Genomic DNA, 21203 nt, shown 5'->3' with positions numbered 1-21203 from the left:
GATGTCCAAATTGCAGGATTTCTTCGGCGATGACGATGACATTTCGGACAGTATCAGTGCTGATCTCGCGAAATCTGGGGGTGGGGGTGAAGGTGATAAAACAGGTGGTCCATGGACACAAACAGAAAAGGAAATGCATGTTAATAGTTTGGAAGTTTTGGCCTCATTTGTATCACTGAAATCTATGTGTTTCCATCATAGGAATGTACATGTTCGACTACAAATGGACAATACCACAGCTGTGACATATGTCAACAACATGGGAGATACAAAATCTAGCTGCAACGACATTGTGAGGGAGATGTGGCTCTGGAGCAAAGACAGAGATATTTGGCTGTCAGCCTTATCTACCATTGCCAGTGTAGAAGGAGTGAAATTTGGCCAACACCCTTTGGTAATAGGTTTATGAAGGGCATTTTTAACTTGAGACCTGCTCTGCCCAGATATAATGTCACATGGGATGTCTCCTTGGTGCTGCAGCATCTGAGAAGCCAGGAAGACTGTGATTTAAAACACTTGACATTTAAGTTAGCCATGTCGTTGATGTTGTACAACTAGTACAGACTTTGCATTTGATAGACTGTATAAATGTATGTATTGGAGATAATGTGGTAAAAATCAGATTTGTTGACTTGTTGAAACAGTCAAAGACCGGATTTTCACCAAAGTGAAATAACACTTGTAGGCTATCCCCATCAAAGTATTTGTGTTGTTAGATTGTTGAAACTCTATTTGGAGAAGACTCAACACCTCAGAGGGGAAGAGACAGCTTTGTTTGTGAGCTTTAGCAAACCTTACAAAAGGGTATCGAAAGATACATTGAGTAGATGGATTAAGACTGTTTTGGCTCAGGCTGGGGTTGATATTTCAATATTCAAACTCCATAGTGTCAGGGCTGCCTCTATGACAGCAGCTGCTTGTGCCAAAGTACAGATTATCCTGAGAACAGCTGGTTGGAGCAGGGATTGTGTGTTTAGACAGTTCTACAAACAAAAACCTATTTCTAGTCAAGAAATGTTTAGTGAAAGGATTCTGAACATAGAACCTTAGGATTAGAGCCCATCTAGTTAGAGATTTAGTTGTTTGCTATTGCTTAGTTCTGTCCATTGTTACCGTCCAAACTTGCCAGTATGTCGGTTCATCAAAAACAGATTGCTGTGATGAGAGGTGCTTATACTTATGCCTTGCTATTGGTTGAAGAAAATTTGCTTCTTTCTCTAAAAATCTCATGGTACTCCGGAAGTATGGAATGGGGAGGTGGAATCTTAACATTAAACGAGACTTACCTGGAAGTTGAAGTTTGATGTAAATTCCACCGACCTATGACGTACTGAGGAATAACATGCCCTCCCAACCCAACCCCGGGTTACAAGGAAGCATATTTTCAGCTAATAACTGATTCCTACATCTCATGTTATTCCTCAGTACTTTATAGGTCAGTGGAATTTACATCAAACTTCAACTTCCAGGTAAGTCTCGTTTAATGTTAAAATTCATCGCTAAAGATGACTTGATTCCAGTCTCTCTTGGTCCATCAGAGGTAATGTTGGGCCCACAGCAGAAGGCGTCAATATTGTTGGAAATTGGCAGTCTGCAAGTGATTTCGAATGGTCTATGAGGACAGGCATCCTCTAAATATCTCAGCCCTGGTTCATGTAGCCGGCAGAAATCTGTCACAGGTGACGTAGGACGATTTGACGGTCTTCTGCCCGTGACGTCACACGTGGACGACCCGACCTTAAGTGATCAATAGTGGTGCTAGTTTGTTGTAGACAACCTCACAAGTCATACACAGTATGACGTCTGCATCCCATTGCTCTTGCGACGTCAATAACTGATCTTCCAGCTTGCAACTTGCCAACGGCACGTTCACGTTGCACATTTGACAATCGTGGCATTTAAAGTACCGTTAGAACTGTGGTTTAAAAGTGTTTTTTTCACTTCTTCAGGACAATGCAAACACCTGCAAATGAAGACGCCTTCATGTGATCGACTGCCTGTGCAAAACCTGATTTGGCACTGACGTCATTTGCACGACAATTGGACGGGTTTGAGTGGGTTTTTGCTACCGTTTTTCTAAAGTTGAAAGATAGGGATCCCATCAGAGAAAAATCATTATCTTTAAAAATTACATTTGGAGAAGTTTCTTTTGACTCAGTATACATTGATACTTAAAGATATTGAACTGTAAATTCTACCTTATCTGTTATTTTGTTACACACACTTGCAAATTCAGTTCTATGATTGTATGTGTCAGCTGGAAAAGTGAAATCGGTTAGTACTTTTCAGTACTCTTGGTATCCCCTCAGATGTCTCTCATAAAAAAAATATTGCACTGAAGGTGATTTGAAGAGAATGTTTTCACTGTTTTGTTTTTATTAGATTATCACCCATTACCTTTGTTTAGGAAACTAGGCGTTCAACGCTTTGATGGTTTTGCAGGCGTATTATTACGCTATCATATTTAGTATCGTCAGTCACACACTGTCTTTCAAATAACTTTCAAATAAAAATGGACCTAAGCATTCAAAGTTTCAAGTACAGACTTCTTTGTTAAGCATAAGATAATTGTATCTCATATATTAATGCACATCAGAATCAATCAGGAAATAAAAACAAAAATGAAAGGTTATTAATTTAAACTGTCTTTGCAGTAACAACATAAGTCCTTTAAGTATTCTTGAAAGGTGTGGAACATACAAATTGTTAAGGAAAATATCAATTGTTACTTCAAATATACACTTAATGGTCCTAATGCAAGGACATAGCAAATCTAGATGAACAAAGACCTTCCAGATATATTGGGTATTTTCAAATTTGTATTGAATTGTCTTTGCAGTTACATAACTTGTCTCTTCAGCAACAACCTTTTACAAAAATAAGTATAGCTGCATTCAGAAGAGAAAGTGTAAAAATGTTTCCGTTTCAGCATATATATATATACCTTAGATCTTTATGACAATTCAGCTGTTAATGACATTGACATTAAAATTAATAAAATGTTTGACTAATCAAGATAAGTTTCTTTGACTCCTGCTTGGTACAAAAGGCCACAATGCTTGTGGTTAGGGGCGACTAACGGGATCGGGTGGTCAGGCTTGCTGATTTAGTTGACACATGTCATCGGTTCTCATTTGCGCAGATCGTTGTGTATGCTGTTGACCACTAGATTGCCTGGTCAAGACTCGATTTTTTTATGCCGCCACATAGCTGGAATACTGCTGAGTGCGGCTTAAAACTAAACTCACCCATTCACTTACATGATGAACTATACAGCGTTATGGATAGCAACTTCTGCTAAATGACATTGTAACGGTGTAAGAATCTACACCGAAAACTCCGCTCTATGCAATAAATAAGAAGTTGCTATCCATGAAGTTGTACGCTTCATTACTGACGCAACAACTTCTATAATCTACCCTCAGGCTTTCCAATACATTATCACTCTTCCTATAAATACCAACGCAACGAGGGTATGTCATCCCGCTAACACACATGGTTATGGGCAAATTACAGTTATGTTACATTTGCACAACTACAATCGGATGCCCTCCAATTCGGCATGCTCTCAGTATTGGCATAAGAATACTGACTGACAGAAACTAACTAATTTATGATCATGTATACGCCCTCTAATTGGGCTACTCAGAATTTCTGCATAACTCTTGTTCATTGGCTGATTAGGTGAACGTAATCAGTATTACTAGATAGTTAATGGGGCTCTTCATTAACTACCCCCTCTGAGGGGAATTACGACAGGAGACCCTTTAAAGTTTACAACCAACCAACCAACCAAAGACATATTTAAAACACAACTATCATTTATTCATGATATATATATACTACCCATCTCAAGTTTATACCACTCACTATATATATATATATATTTCAATTTGTTTGTTCAGCAAGCATGGCCTGGTTTTTATATTATTGGATGTACAGACTGACAGTAGGTATACTGAGCTTAAGCTTTCATACGCTGGACATATCATAACAAAATGAAATTCATCTTCGATATCATGTCTAACTAACACACTTTACACACTCGCAATATTTTTACTTCGTTGTAATATTCAAGTTCAAATTGTACGACGATGTAAAAAACAGTCATCATGAGTTACATACCATTCCGGTTGTAAATTCAATTTGAATGAAGTCATATCTGCGGCTACAAAGCAAGCTAGATTTCCTTTCCTGAGTTAAGATACCAGTAACATCTTGCTTAAATGACAAAAATGTTTTGGCACTGCCAACACCCTCCAACATCCAAATGTAACCAAATCCATAGCTAAATAAAAATTGTTTAACCGATGAAGCCTGTGTATGACAATGAACTTTATCCAATGAGAACAGTATTTCATATGATTTAGCTATGGTTAGGCAAAATTTAACTTATTTCAGAAGACAAATAAACTGAGACTCTGCCACATTCAGCCATAGCTGATACATTCTGAGTTCTTATACGAATGTTTAGAAACCCTTTCATCGCTAATGTTGTATTCTCTCTATACACTATAGGCGCTGAAAGCCCCACGACACTGAACCATATAACACTGGCATACCTCTGAGATTCAAAATATTGTACCAAATAGGTAAACTGCACACATGAATACATCGTTCTTCAAACTTCAAACAAGGCTTTCTTGGCCTTTATAGAGACAAACTTGCCACTCTCTGAAAAACGTAATTCACTGAAATACATTATTTGGTTTCAGATTCTGTATTTGATCCCAAAATATGTCGTCAAAGCGCAGTTACTAAAGTAATGATGGGACGAGCTTTTGTGCGTATTTGATGAAAATGACAATACACGTGCATCCACCGAACATGCACCAAATCATTAAATGCTCGACAGTAGTGACATGCCGTGATTATCAGTGGAACAGAGGGACAATGCTTTGGGAAGACTATATGCTAGCCAGACTGCAAGACATGTTGCAAATAATTTTTCTCTCTTCGCCCCATGCAGACCAAGGATCGTATTGGTTCACAGCACCCTATTGCAGGTTGTAGCGGTAATCAACTTAATTGGAATTCCAGCTGTTGCATACGTAAAAATTATCCAACAATAGCAATCACTTATTCAAAAGTGCACATATTTTCTTAGATATACTTAGCATAAGCTGCGAATGAAAAACCTCAACACTGGGACATATAATCTCTGATGAAATAAATCGTTTATTCAATACACTGCACAAAACTTCTTTGAAATTGAATTATTGGACATTTGTAACAAACAAATCACAGGTAAAGATGTGAAAAATGTGTCTACAGCTGGGTCCTAGTTTCCAGGCTGGTTTAAAAGAACTCACAGAATAATCATTGTATCTGCATATAAAACAATGAACAGAACAATTCAAGTGGAAAGCCATCAGTTCACCTTTCTGTATAGGTTCCTACACCGTTTCCAAGCATGGAAAAACACTGCTCTGTTTCATCCCGAACGTGTTTGATAGGGCACAGGTCTATATAAACGGCTGGCCAAAAGAGTGCCAGAATGTACGGCTGTCTCAGGAAATCCACCACATGACCAGCATGTAGACGTGCTTTATCCTGCTGAAGTGTGAAGTTATATTTCTGTCCTTGAATGAACGGCTGCACATGAGGCCCAGTGATCTTTTCCCTTTCCTACACACTTGTCAAACATGCCATTGGCAATGACATCGTGTCCAAGGATATGAATCCAACGCATACCATAAAGCTAAGACCACAAAACAATTGAACAAGGCACTTGTCAGTATACCCTTGCCCTGCCATCTGAGCTGTCCAAATCTTGATTCATGAACAAAAACCATTCCAATCTTGAGTCCTGTTATGTAGATACTCTCTGTACCCAGCAAAACATGTCTGTTTGTGACGCTGGAGCAAAACTGGATTGTATGTTGTGCTCCATCAGTAAGCTCCGTGCAGCCTTGTCACTGACTGGACTTAAGCCAGGAATGATGTAAACAGTCAAACTGGCTGTCTGGAATCGATTGCTTAGATGACGTCATGCATAACTGGCCGTTCCGAGACAAGTCGTTCGTGTTCCCATTATGTTAAACGTCATGCATACCTACTATGCAGAGACTGATTTTCTGTCAGCCATGGCATGATATACACACAGTGTAGGATAAAATTAACGTGTTTTCCGTAACATTCAAGGGGCGTTCAATTTTCAGTATCAGGTGAGTATAGATATTTCAATTTTTATTTTTCAATAAAAAACACTACATTGCAGCAACCTTGTAAGGGACACGTGAATATCCAGGTTAGAACTGAACTCCAGTACCCGATGTTTGTCATAAGAGGAGAGGCTCGAGATTGCGTGGTCAGGATCACTTATGGTGTTGATCGCTCGATTGTCTGGCCCAGACTCAATTATACACAGTGACCCCCCGCTGTGGTGTAGTGGTAAGAGCATCCACCTACAGGTCATGGGTTTGATCCCCGTCCGCGTCACACCAAAAGACGTTAAAATATGGCACTTGTTGGTCTCTGTCTGGCACTCAGCATTAATAGGCACAGCAAAAACTGGTCGACTCAGAGTCAGTACGTGTCTGAGTGGGATATTCATGCTCAACTGCAGTATGTTATCTCAGTGGGAAAGCACACACACACATGCGCATCATCACATGGGCGAAATAATCAAGTGTGACATGAAACCCCATTTCACCTCACCTCACCTCTGATTGTGATGTGCAAGCTGGAATTTTTCAAAGCCAAATTTAAAATTTTAGACACATAAATTGTGTACTAATAATATTTATCCTATCTCATATATATTGTTCTCTCTCTCTCTCTCTCTCTCTCTCTGTCCATCTGTGAGGTAGGTTGGGCAGATATCTATCATGTGAGATAGGATCAGTATTATAAACATAAAATTGACTGAAATTTTCAAATCATTCAACTTATCCTATCTCACATATTGTACCTATCGCATGGGAGGATGGTGGACCACAGAATACCAAGTATCTGTTGCTGAATCATGAAAATATGTCATACAAAAGGCGTCTCATGAGCATAATCTGGCGATTAACCACATAACTCCTTACTTGAGGTTGTCCTCAACCCTTTGGCTCACACAGAACAAAGCTCCCAGGACATTTGGACTCTCCAGAGCAATGTGGTATTTAGCTGCAACGTTAGGTCAAGGCATGTGACTCGCCTTACTCCGATTTACAGAGAGCACCAGTTCATTAAAGTCTTATGTCTCTAATCTGGCCAGCCCGGCTTTGGAACTGTTTCCCATGATCACGCATGAAGAAAAAGGTGAAATGGCCTGTACATTGTCACGTTTGGGTAACGGATTGTCTGGATCGGGGCTATCTAGTAGACTGACGAACCAACTCCAAATCAGCAACCTCTGAATCAGTTGCAGTTGTAATTGGCCTCTGGACATCAGAGCTCGAGCAGAGGTTAGCAATCCTTGTAGTTCCTGCCACTATCACAATGATTTCTCCTTTGACAGTGCTAGAGGTACCAAACAGAGTATTTTGACCCACCTGTCTTGGAAAAGAACCCCTTCCCCAGACGTGTGGGGAAGACAGCCGGATGAACTGAAGTCTCTGAGTTGGGATCAATTATGACTTCTTGAGATTGATAATCCAACCACAAATGTAGTTTGGTGGTCAACTGTGAACTGTAGTTGATGAAGTAGGACCTGTCAATCTTGTTGGGCAATCATCAATATAAGCTTTGAACACAATGCCCCAGCGATGTAGAAAGGTTTTGTAATATGGGTAAATAGCAAATGCCAAAACTGGAGGGCCCTGCACTGGCAGTGGATACCCTGAATACATCAAGTCTTACGAGTGTCTATAATAGGTACTGCTTTGGGTGGATTACCAGTTGGACAGCAGTCAATGTTTGCCAGATCCAAGAGCTGCATCTAATCTGGTCGTGTGTTGAAGGAGACTTGGACTGTCTTCTCGGTCTGTCACAAAAATGAATTGCGGGATCGGAAAAAATCTTGTAAGCCTGGAATAAAGGTATGAACTGAGCTGGTCCCTTATGTTTCTAGGATTCCTAAAGTTGCATTTTCTAGAATTTGAGTAGCTCTGCTGAAACTTGAAAGTGTACTTTGTGGATAATGTTCCTGGTGACATCATGAATGGCTCTATTAAACAAATCAGGTGCTGACCAATGGCTGGCAAAAACACTTAACACCATAATGATCATCCCACAAAGTTTGACTCTGCCGACCATGATGCCTTATCCAACATATAACCCAAGAACTGAGAAATCTGATTGAGTACCACTTGAATCATAGTCATAGCCACTCTGATACCAGCCTGGTCCTGGGTCTCCGCAAGAGAAACAGACAGAGCTCCTGCTTCAGTGGCTGACAAAATCATGTTGATGGAAGGTAGATGGAACTGCAGCATAAGCTCCTGGTCCTAAATGAGAAAAGAGTAATTGTTCAATTTCAGATACAATGCAATGATGTCCTCATCAAACATAGGAGAAGTGACCAAATGAGAATTTCACAGCTCACAAACCATCTTTCACTTGTTTCAACTTCTTCACATTCTTTGCCAAAAAAGTGTCCATTTGAGAAATGAATGGACATGGTGTCAGGGTGATTGAAGTCAATTGCTATGTAATCAAATAAAATGTAGAAATGTTAATAAATTGTCTTAGAAAGCATTCCCCAGACTGCATTTTTTAAAAAGTTTGAGATTGTCCACTATCCAGGCAATCATTTTTTATGTTTGGGTCCACATAATCAATACTAACCTCTGGGCACCAGGGCAAGAGTTACTACAGTTATTGACGTCGGCACAAGCACTGACTTACAGGGGCAAAGTAGAACTTCACCCTCTCCAGATATTTCTGTGCCCATACATCCAAAATGACAACCCCAGGGAGTTGATTTGTCTTCCAGGGCAACTACGACCAGTTCTTTGTTGGTGACTTGACGAGCAGAATGTTTGCGCCGGGGTCTTTAGGGTGCCCTTCACACCGACTCTTCACCTGCAGAAAAGGCCTTTCACATCAATGAGTTGGAATTCAAGGTTTTCTAGCCATTCATCATTGGGCAGGAAAACTCCAGTAATCCCATCCAATACTGATTTAATCAGACAACTTGACAGAAGTATCATACATAACCATCAAGGCTCGACACGATCAACAGCTCTGCTTCAGATGAAGTGGTGGTTCTACCATCTCATCGATTCTCTCCACATTGTTGCCAGAGCCTGACATATTCCGAGGGCAAGGAATGTTATAACCAACGCTCTGTCTCGTCCCAAACGGCCATCATTTACAGAGTTAATGTCCCTGATATTCCAGTTGATGATCTACCAGGTATCTCAACAAGACATAGATCTGTTCGCTTCGCTACTCGATACAAACATCAGCTGCCATGGTTCGTGTCCCTGATTCTGGATCCTCAGGTGTGGCGCCCTTTTGGCAAGCAAGAATTTGGTTCGTCGGCCTAAAAAAAACTATCAGAACCGAATCCAGTACTGCTATCTGCCAGCGATGACTTACTTCATCATTATTCGGACATGTACCACAGGTCATCAAAAACCCTCAATGTGCAAACTTGGTGCATTTACAGAAATCTCTGAGAGCCAAGGGTTACTCACACAGAGTAGCTACAGCTATAACTTCTGTGCACAGGACTCATTGTATCATTGTATGATGATAAATGGAAGAAATTTGAACATTATTGTGGTATTAGGGAAATTTATTTCTCCCACCACGGAGTCATCTCAGGTGGTCGCAGAATTTCTACAACATTATGCACTACACAAAAAATTTAAAAGGTATCATATTGTCAACAACTACTGGAACCAGGGTGTCTACTACTCCTGAGCTCCAGTATCTGCTTCATTTGTTCAGACTTGCTGACCAATCTAGAAGTTTAGACCTCCAGCATGGGAATTGTCAGTCATCCTCCATCACTTGATGTCTAGTGAATAAGAGCTTGAACTGTTAACATTCAAAATTTTCTTTCTTATAGCACTAGCTACTGTGACTCATATTTCGGAGTTACATGCATGCCATGGCAGTTTTTCTGGTTTTTACGTTGGGACTTCGTTGCCATAAAACCAGGACAACCACACAGAATGTTTACTATTCCTCTATTGTCAACTATTCTTGGGCCTGATGATGTTGAAGATTTATCTCTCTGACCTGTAAGATCTCTGAGGATCTTCTTAACTGTCTCCCAAGAGTGCAAGACACTATTCATCCCGCTACCTTCTGCCTCCAGGGTTGACGTCTCACGGACAACTTTATATTTTGGGATGTGTGCTACCATACTGTGGGCATATGCCTTTGCTGGTCTGCCTCCCCCAGCAGCTTCCAGTCCTCACAAGTGCCATGCATTAGCCTCTGCTATGGCTCTGCACAGCAACTGTTTCTTGATGGTCATCATGGAGGTTTACTTTTGGCGCTTGTATAGTGTTTTCCTCCCATTATCTGAAGGACTTATTGGTCACTGATGTCTAAAGTCTCCACCAGTTTAGACCCTAGTCTTGGCCCAGCAGCTGTCATCAGTCCATCAACGAAGAGATGAGTACTGTATGCATTTATGGTTTCGCTTGAGTGTTCATACTGAATAAAATTCTGAATTTTACTTCTGATTTTTGCTCTTGTTTCTTTGGGATTAGAACACTTCACTCAGTTTTACTGGGTGATTGTAATTAGTGTCTATATGGATCTGCAGTTGTTAGTTCCCGTATTTGCAATGTAGAAGAGTTTGACAATTTTGTTTGCTCAGCAATCACTTAGGTGTAGAGAGTCCTTTCCGAATTCCTTTGTGGAATTCGTAGCATTCTAGCTTCTAAGTACCCTAGCACACAGCTGTGGTCTTACTGTGGTTAGTGGAGGAAGCCACATGGTGTTGTTTTTGGTATTAAACTTGTGAGCTTTCCAAACCAGTTTCCTATTCCCCTCTTCATGATGGGGGCAGTCTTGAAGCAGGTGCGGGCCCTGATTACTAGTCTTAAGACTTTGATTACGGGGTACTCTGATGAATCATGACGAAGTGAGGTGACTCACTTAGTAGCGTCGCTTTGCATATGCGAGGGTTGTGGCCGAACACCACATTGCTTGAGAGCACCCATCCTTGGGAGTGATTGTGCCTAGTAAGCCAAGGGGCTTAGGAGAACCCATCATTTGTATAGGTACTATGCTAGTCAGATTCGGCCTCCCTTGTCTCTTTACTATCTACGGTTGTCATACGCCAATACAATGTAAACTGTCAGTGCTTGAGACATGCGGTAATCTACGACCTGCTGTCCAACCATGAGGAATGATCACTTTGAAGTAGTCACATGGGTAGATAGGGGAGCATGCTGCATGCTCAGCATAGGACTATGGACCTATCCTATAAAGAGAGCAGCCTGTGGGACATGGGCGTATGGACAAGAGAGGCCTACATGGAAAGTTCTAATTTGTTCCACTCATCGAAGCAAGAGAGACACATGCAAATCATGAGATAGGATAAGTATATAAATATACAGTTTATAGTTAAAATTTCCAAATACCTGTACCGTGAACATGCATTTAGTCTATTTCACATTTAGCTGAGATATGAAAGAGTTGACTGTCAATGCCACATTTGTTTGAAGTCAATTAAAGATGATCAGTGGGAACTTCTTCTCAGGTCAGTGAATATTCCTTGCTTTTGTGACAACATCAGTTGCTACATTTTCAGTAATAACAGTGGTCCAGTATCAATACAATAAAGTACAATTTCAGAGTGTAAAGGCTTGTGAGATACAAACAAATATCGGTTTCCAAATGAAGAGACATTGAAAATAGAATGAAATTAGATAAAACAAATGAAAAAAAACAACATGTAATCCATCAAAATGACAGGCTCCATCTTTTCTGCGAGCTAAAAGGCGTTTCTGATCATCGGTTTGACTGAGTGGTGTTCCATGGCTGTAGTATTCCTCAATCATTATCTCTTTCTCAGCAAACCTCTTGAAAAGCCACTGTTTCATCCCCTCTTCATCTCTGGGTACATCTGAGACAGGGTAAGCTCTAAAATGGAGGAGCACATCACAAGCTGACCATGATCCTGCTCCTATGTTTACCAGAGTCAGTGGGTTATCCTTTGGATAAACTATGGTTACATCAATAATCCACTGTAACAGGGAGCCATGGAAAACATCTTCATCTGTTAGGGGAAAGCAGAAAGATGCCATGAAATAGATGAGCATAGTGAAATGTCTCAAATCATATAAACACGCCAAAGGGATATGAAAATCTTAGTTAAATAAGCTGCAAAAATTCAACGTATCAAATGACTTCAATTAGACAGTGATATATAGTCATCCATCACAATAACATTCTTCATGATACTGCAAATTTGGTTAAACATCTGGGTAATCCGTTCATCATGTTGTAAACTAGCAAAATTCAGTGTTGATTATTATAAACAGTGTTAATCATACATATTTGTGGTTTTGTAAATGCTAAAAAAACATTAAGGGTTTTCATTGAATAACTAGACAAACAGCAGAACATTGTGATAACTTATAAAAGACAACTTAATCCCAAAGACATGCCAACAGCCAAGTACTTATGACGTATGCTGTGATGCAACACATTGTGTTGTAGCTTGAGTAAGCATCGCCATCCAAAAATGTATGAAAACATAATAAAACAATATTCCTTGAGTTCATTATATTTGATTAAAATACCCATTTTCATTCATCAAACCTGTTTACAGTAACATTGGAGAAAATGTAAGAATCACCTCAATCTACATGTGTACAACTTTGTTTGCAAGGGTCTGTTTTCATGCCTTTTGTGATAGCATCAATTTCACATAATTTTTCATCAAAACACAAACTGCTAACTGCCTCATAATCCATGGCCCCCTACACCTGTGTTATTAACTCAGTGAGGTCATTTTTGACAACTAATTGCCAACATTTTGTTTATACAAAATAGCACTTGCCGCAAGAAGTCAACAGTAACTTGTCAAACTGTAAAATGTACCACATACCACATAACGTAGAAAAGGGCTGAGTCTTTGGTAATTATTATGTTAAATTTTTGTCGAAATATGCATTAAACTAATAAAGTAGTAATATATATTACCTCTGTTAAAATAACTCCTAAAATATAAGATATTCTGACAAGAGTCATCAGAAGATGACATATCCCCCCGGCCCCCTCATGTTTGAAAGGACAAATCATCTGAGAGTTACTCATTGTTTTTTTCGACTAAGTTTGAATTGTTTCCATGGAATTCATGAAAATTATAAATGCCATATATCAGTAACCAGCAAAGTCACCATTTCAAGATCTGTCTCATATATCTGCCAAGATCTGCTGAAACATATCAAATTGTTTTCGAGTTGTGCTCTGGGAATGAAGCTCTGGGAACAAAGGTCTGAAACGTTTCCATGGAAACCGAGAAAATAATAAATCACAAAAACCTATACATAGCAAAAGGCACCACTTCATATATCTACCAAGTTTTGCAGAAAAATATTGAACGGCTTTTGGGTTCTGCTCCGGAAACTAAACACACCTCTCACTTTTGAGACCAAGTCCGAATTGTTTCCATGGAAACTGAGAAACTAAGAAATCACAAAAACCTGTAAATAGCAAAAGGCACCATTTTAGCTTCTGACTGGTATATTTACCAAGTTTTGCAGAAAAATAAAGAACGGATTTTGAGTTCTGCTCCGGAAATGAAGCCCATCCCTCCATTTTGAGACTAAGTCTGAAATGTTTCCATTGAAACTGGGGAAATAATATATCACAAAAACCTGTATATAGCAAAAGGCACCACTCTGGATTCTGCCACACATACCTACCAAGTTTTTCAGAAAAATATTGAACGGTTTTTGAGTTCTGCTCCGGAAACAAAATGATTAAGGACGGATGGGGAGATGGACAGACAAACAGACGAGGTGTTGACTATACATATTAAAAAGTCATTACACCATTATTTGGTATGCATATTAGGCAGTCTAAGTAAACTTATCCTCAGTACTTTCTATTACACTCCACCACTGATAAAACCTTATGGGAGGTCGCATCAGGTAACCTTTGAGATTCACCAATCAGAACACAGCTTACCAAATTGCGAAAATGCACATTTGCACATACGTTTTGAACTTTTTATCTCGGAAAGGTTCGTACCCGAACGATTTCGAATGCTATTTAGCATACGATCGCTTCCGGGTGATACATACGGCATATGTACAGCTATGACAACGGTAAGAAAACAGTCGCTGAAAATAGTGTTTTTGGCAATATTCAAGGGTGTCATCTTGCGGAAATATTAGCTAATGGTAACCATGTTTCTGGAGAGATCTGTGTCGGTGACCTGAATACTTTGAAAGTCCCTCCAATCCCTAAATAGTAGCCGTTGTCTGATCGGTTAAATATATTTAACCGTCTTGCATTTGATTGGACTGTGATTGGTTGCAGACACTCATTCTTAAAGTGGACAAATATATGATCGTGATGCGGCAAAGACAAAATTGTTTTTTTTAAAATGGCAATAAAAACATGTTATGCGCACAAATACATGTGATGTGCTTATGCCCAAGAGACATTTCACATTTTTGTATTTAGCCTAATACAGAGGTAAATCACTGTTCCACCTTTCAATGGCATTTAGTTCACTATGTCCAAATAGATACTTCCCTACACCTATCCAAAACCCCTGTGCTTCCATTGTTCAAAAGACACTTGTATTTTTTCACCAACATTTTGATGGTCAAATCGACTGAGTTGGATTGAAGGATAACTTCTTGTATACCTTGGAAACACAACTCTATGCAAAAACTTCGAAAACTGACAGCCATATTTTGTCAGTATTGTCTGCATGGTACCTACAGAAATTAAGGTAAATTTAGAAATTTAAGTTTAGAGATTGAGTGATGGCATTATGGGTATGTTTAGACAAAATAAAATCTGCATTTTTTATGGAATGAACTGTAATGTCACAAATTCACAACATAGCCAGGATGATTTTCATTCAATTCTCATCGTTTATGAAAATTCAAGTCAACACACTAATAGTCATGTGACATTCCCTGATATGTTTAGGTCTAGTCTTCTGAGGGGATGCATCTTTCTAATGTCTATCATGCAAAATACTTAGAGTGACTTTAACTCCCATAGCCTATCGCTTTTGTGATGTGTCAGGTGTGAAATACTATGGAAGTACAAGTCAAGCTCTCTGTGCAGTATAACTGGTTGGTAGTCATTATGGGTTGCAAGACAGGATGAGTATCATATTCTTTTAATTTGCCCTACTTATAATTCCCCGAGAAAATTGTAAATTAAGAAATATTATTGTTCCCATCCAAACCTTTAAAAATTCTCAGCATTGTTAAAAAACAAAAAAACCAAACTATACTTCCAAACTTGCCCTTATTTGCTGTCTATGCCATGTTGTTTAACACAAAATATATCTCAGAACACATTATAATCTATTTTCTCTTCTAGTTTGTACTGAGTTTGCCTAGCTTCTGCCTAGTTTATAACTTTTTTTCTGCCTGGTTTTCCATTTAGACAATGGTGTAAATGCAGACATATAGTACAAAAATGCCTCTGAAAATAACACAACTAACGCAAGACCAAGTGGAAGAGATTTGCAACATGCTTTGAAAAATTTATGCACAAGAAACAAAATAACCATTTGGAACTGGTTCCAATCGACTACTCAAAATATGGAATACAGACGACGAAATTCAAATAGCCACAAAACCCATTTCCTCCCCCATTAGGGATGTAAACTTCTATTTATGACGTAAGACTTCTTTGTAGTGACCAACGTTTATTTCATGTCCAAGATAACTGAGAGCGGAATCAGCATGGCCTTTACCGGAAGACACACACTGCGCATGTCACAGAGTATTGTCAGGCTGGGCTAGTCCTGGATATTTTACGAAACTTCAATAAGTAATAATAGAGCTAAACTTCACATCTCCACCTTTAAGATGTTTGTAACAAACTTGTGGTAGGCACATAAGAACATTATCTTAACAATTTAAAATTAACCACGGATGAACATATTGGATCATATGAGTAGCAAAACTGACTAGACTAAAAATGTCCTATATCATAATCTCATATGGTATAGCAGTCCATTAGGTCGTCTCAAACTACCCACAGAACTAACAGAACAGAACTAACGATAACTATGAGAAACAAACTACTGAACACTTGTGGAATTGTTCATTGTGGATCAAGTCTCTCAAACTGTTCTTATAAATCAAGTCTCTTGGGTGGTCGAATGGTACGACCACTTCTAGTCATGGTATCACGAGACCCAGGAGTTTTGGCACTTGGTGTTGTACCACTTTCAAGCGTTGTACCACTGGCATGTGCTGTACCACTGGCATGCATTGTACCATTGACATGCGTTGTACCATTGACATGCGTTGTACCACTTGAGGACAGTTGGAGATGCAGTCTATTGCGGTGGAGTTGGATGCCATCTTGGGTTTGGATTCTGTAAGATCGTGGTTCATCAAGTTTGTTGGTAATTTTGCAGGGTATCCAGGTCTTGGATGAAGGTTGACACACAACAGCTTGTTGACCAGGTAGCAGATCTTTAAGGCTGTCCTGCCATCGCTGAAGCTTCTCAATTTTGTCTGGGTCTCTCTGGAGTCTACCTGATGATGGGAGCTGAGTTTGGTAGTCTCTCTTGTTCAGGAGTCTTGCTGGCGATTCAAGTGTTATGTCTACAGGTGTGGTACGATAGGTCAGAAGTCCTAGATATGGGTCTTGTCCAGATGTTTCCGATTTCTTCCAGATGTTCTTGATTGTCTGTACCATGCGTTCACTGAAACCATTACTCTGTGGGTAGGCTGGGGAGCTTGTTGTGTGCTCGATTCCCCACTCCTCACAGAAAGACTTGAATTCCTTGCTGCTGTATTGAGGGCCATTGTCTGTGATGAGCTCTCTTGGTATCCCTAATACAGCATAGAGGGATTTCATGCTTTTTGTGACAGCAGATGATGTAGTAGTTTGCAGTTTCTGGATGACCGGAAATTTACTGTAATAGTCGGCGATCAACAGGTATTGGTTGCCCTTGTAGTCAAATAGGTCAGACCAAGCTTTTGCCAGACGTGGCTTTGAACATCATGTGGATGCATTGGTTCCTTGCTGCGTTGCTTAGAGAATTGTAATCATGTAGGGCAGTTGGTTGTCAACTCTTTTATGTCTTTTGCCATTGCAGGCCAAAACAGACAGTCTTTGGCTCTTAACAGACACTTCTCTGGGCCCAGGTGTCCCTAATGAATTATGTTGAGCATCTGGGTCCTCAGTGTCTTGGGTAACTTGCAGTGAAACTTCAGAACTATTCCGTTTTCCACACTAATATCCTCATGGAATGTCCAGTATTGAGATCTGGAGGGCACTTGGAAGGGTTTTTTGGCCAACCCTGATGTACTATGTCCTTGAGGTGTGCAAGTGTTATGTCTTGTTCTGTACACCGGCGGATTTCTGCAAGCTTTGTAGGGGTTATTGGCAAGGTACTTGTGATTGTGTCTATTTCCACAATGGGGGCGTCATGGTCTGTAGGTGGGGGTTCCATTGAACCGACTCTGGAGAGAGCGTCAGCCACTACATTTGTTTTGCCTGGTATGTAGCGGACTTCTATGTCATATCTGGAGATCTTCAGAAGGAGTCTCTGTAGTCGTGGCGAGGCACTTGCGATGCTCTTTTTCCATATGCTCTCCAGTGGCTTGTGATCGGTCTCTATGATAATTTGCTTTCCATACACATTGTGATGTAATTTCTCAAGGGACCAGCAGGCGGCAAGGTGTTCTCGATTTATGTTACTGTATCTTGTCTCTGTATCATTTAGTGACCTACTTGTGTTGTACACAACCAAGACCCTTCAAGCTGGCGTTGCTCTGGATAATGTTCTCCTTTTCCGGGTTTTAATATGCAAACTAAAAGTGCTTTATGGTTCAACTTCTTTATTATACAAGGTCACAACGTTTCGAGACAGATTCTAGTCTCTTCTCCAAGTGAAGTGAGGGTAAAACTAAAGGGTTGCAGTATATATACACATAACAGTAGACAATGGGTAACAAGATATACAGGTTTCTATTAATTGATGTACAGGCTTCGATTGATAGATGTACAGGCTTCAGCTTATGTACAGGCTTCAACTGATTGGTGTGCAGGCTTGTGTTGATTAAGTTAACGAGTTACAGGTAAAGATGTTTGGATAAGGATTAGTCACTGAGGATAAGGTGGTTCCATGCATTGGGTAAGTAAACACCTCCGTCTCTGTTGATTGAGGGATTGTTCCGCTTGATTGCAATGGCTTCTAGGAGCTTCCTTTTTTTTAAGTCATTGGCGTTCCTAACTAATGTCCTGGTGTTGTCCCAAACAATCTTGTGATTGGGGTTGTGCATGATGTGTTCACATACAGCAGACTTCTGATCCAAATTTTGAACTGATGTTTTGTGTTCTTTTAACCTGATAGCCAGTGGTCGACCAGTTTCACCAATATATGTCTCTTTACAACTGCATTGGATCTGGTAGATGCATCCTGCTGGGTTGTTGCATTTGGGTATTGTTGGCCCACGTCCATTAGCTGATAGTAGCGTTTTCAGGTTGGTGTCGCTACGGAAGATGACGTCAATTCCTGTTGTTTTCTTGATGAGACGGCTGATGCGATGACTTATCTGGCCATGGTATGGTATGTTAATTCTGATGGGGGAAGGTTCTGGTTTAGTTGACTTGGGGGTTTCTTTCAGGGTCTTGGTGATGGTGTTGCTGACTAGATGGGGTTGGTACTCGTTAAAGTCTTGGAAGGTTGATTTCAGGTGTTTTAATTCGCTGTGGAGGCTGTCTGGGCTGCAGACCGCTTTTGCTCTTCTTGCCAGGGTAGCTACTATGCCTTTCTTGATCTGGGGATGATGGTTGGACTGGTGATGAATATACTGATCCGTATGTGAAAGATTCGGCATCCCTTGTACAGCAACTGAGAAACACCAGTGACACAAAAAAGTTAGTCAACTACGACGTGGTAGACCTATTTACCAAAATACCCATCAAAGAAGCCATTCACATCCTATCTACTAGACTGGAAACATCTCTACCAGACCTAGACACCAAACTCACAGCCCAAAGCATCATCGATCTCGTAAGTAAATGCTTCGAGACTTCATATTTCAACTGGAATGGCCAGCTCTACCAACAGATCCATGGATTGCCAATGGGATCCCCTCTATCACCACTACTGACAGAAATATACATGATTGCCTTTGAAGAAACTGCCCTGAAAACTGCACCATTCACCCCAAAGCATTGGTTCCGCAAAGTAGATGATGTCCTAGCTCTCCTGGACAACCAAGATCCAGAGGCCCTGCTGCAACACTTGAATTCCCAACACCCAAGAATTCAGTTTACAATGGAAGAAGAGACACACCAACAGCTTCCCTTCCTGGACATTCTTCTCCACCGATGCCCACAATCCATTGCCACCAGTGTTTACCGTAAACCAACACATACGGATCAGTATATTCATCACCAGTCCAACCATCATCCCCAGATCAAGAAAGGCATAGTAGCTACCCTGGCATGAAGAGTAAAAGCGGTCTGCAGCCCAGACAGCCTCCACAGCGAATTAAAACACCTGAAATCAACCTTCCAAGACATTAACGAGTACCCATCCCATCTAGTCAGCAACACCATCACCAAGACCCTGAAAGAAACTCCCAAGTCAACTAAACCAGAACCTTCCCCCATCAGAATTAACATACCATACCATGGCCAGATAAGTCATCGCATCAGCCGTCTCATCAAGAAAACAACAGGAATTGACGTCATCTTCCGTAGCGACACCAACCTGAAAACGCTACTATCAGCTAATGGACGTGGGCCAACAATACCCAAATGCAACAACCCAGCAGGATGCATCTACCAGATCCAATGCTGTTGTAAAGAGACATATATTGGTGAAACTGGTCGACCACTGGCTATCAGGTTAAAAGAACACAAAACATCAGTTCAAAATTTGGATCAGAAGTCTGCTGTATGTGAACACATCATGCACAACCCCAATCACAAGATTGTTTGGGACAACACCAGGACATTAGTTAGGAACGCCAATGACTTAAAAAAAGGAAGCTCCTAGAAGCCATTGCAATCAAGCGGAACAATCCCTCAATCAACAGAGACGAGGTGTTTACTTACCCAATGCATGGAACCACCTTATCCTCAGTGACTAATCCTTATCCAAACATCTTTACCTGTAACTCGTTAACTTAATCAACACAAGCCTGCACACCAATCAGTTGAAGTCTGTACATCTATCAATCGAAGCCTGTACATCAATTAATAGAAACCTGTATATCTTGTTACCCATTGTTATCAGTCTACTGTTATGTGTATATATACTGCAACCCTTTAGTTTTACCCTCACTTCACCTGAAGAAGAGACTAGAATCTGTCTCGAAACGTTGTGACCTTGTATAATAAAGAAGTTGAACCATAAAGCACTTTTAGTTTGATTCCTCTAACTTCTAAATGCCTTTGAAACAACATAATATGCAAGCACTGGTGTTTCAGAGATGATCTGTTTGATATTTTGGAATGTCGTGTTCATGTTGCTAGATATATTCAACGTTTCTCTTCATCAGCTGTCTCACTGGTTCCGAGACTTGAGCTAGGACTGGTGAGAATCTGTTTAAGTAGTTCACCATGCCCATGAAGGATTGCAGTTCATTTAGGTTTTTAGGTGGGGGCATTTCAGTGGTGGCTGTCACTTTCTTGTCATCAGGTTTGAGACCCTCTGGGCTCCATTTCATGCCAAAGAAGGATGCCTCCTTCACCTTGAACTGGAATTTGTCTGGAATGAACTTTATATTGTTTTCTCTGGCCTTGTCCAAAATGTTAATGATATACTGATCATGTGCAGCTTCACATTTTCCATAGACAAAAGTGTCATCTGCAATGCCACTGATACCTTCTAGGTTTCCGAACAGTGAGTCCATCTTTTCCTGAAACACATCACCACTGATTGTGAGACCGAACGGTAGACGGGTCCACCTGTATTTGCCCCAGGGGGTGTTGAAAGCACACAGTTTGCTGCTGCTTTCATCGATCTTAACCATCCAATAGCCAAAGCGTGCGTCAACTATACTGAAGTGTGTTGCACCCTGGACCTTGGGTATTACATCATCAACAGTTCTCACATAGTATGGGTTGCGCAAGATGGCTTTATTTAGGTCGCGCAGGTCCAAACAGATCCTGAATTTACCACTGGA

At 40.4% G+C, this 21203-nt stretch overlaps 1 protein-coding gene across 2 annotated transcripts in view; it reads right to left on the bottom strand.

The window, feature by feature from the left end:
* Nucleotides 1-5155: 5155 nt before the first annotated feature.
* LOC137294600 (acyl-CoA:lysophosphatidylglycerol acyltransferase 1-like) overlaps nucleotides 5156-21203 on the bottom strand; it is a 175194-nt gene continuing 159146 nt past the window's right edge. For both annotated transcript variants that reach the window (XM_067825654.1, XM_067825653.1), the window contains one exon: nucleotides 5156-12118. In XM_067825654.1, the coding sequence (XP_067681755.1) occupies nucleotides 11691-12118 (428 nt within the window). In that variant the 3' untranslated portion in view covers nucleotides 5156-11690. The remainder of the gene's footprint in view (nucleotides 12119-21203) is intronic.

This window comes from Haliotis asinina, chromosome 8 (assembly GCF_037392515.1).
Source record: "Haliotis asinina isolate JCU_RB_2024 chromosome 8, JCU_Hal_asi_v2, whole genome shotgun sequence".
Lineage (NCBI taxonomy): Eukaryota > Metazoa > Mollusca > Gastropoda > Lepetellida > Haliotidae > Haliotis > Haliotis asinina.
The sequence above is the reverse complement of the archived record's forward strand: the minus strand, read 5'-3'. Positions and strand labels throughout refer to the sequence as shown.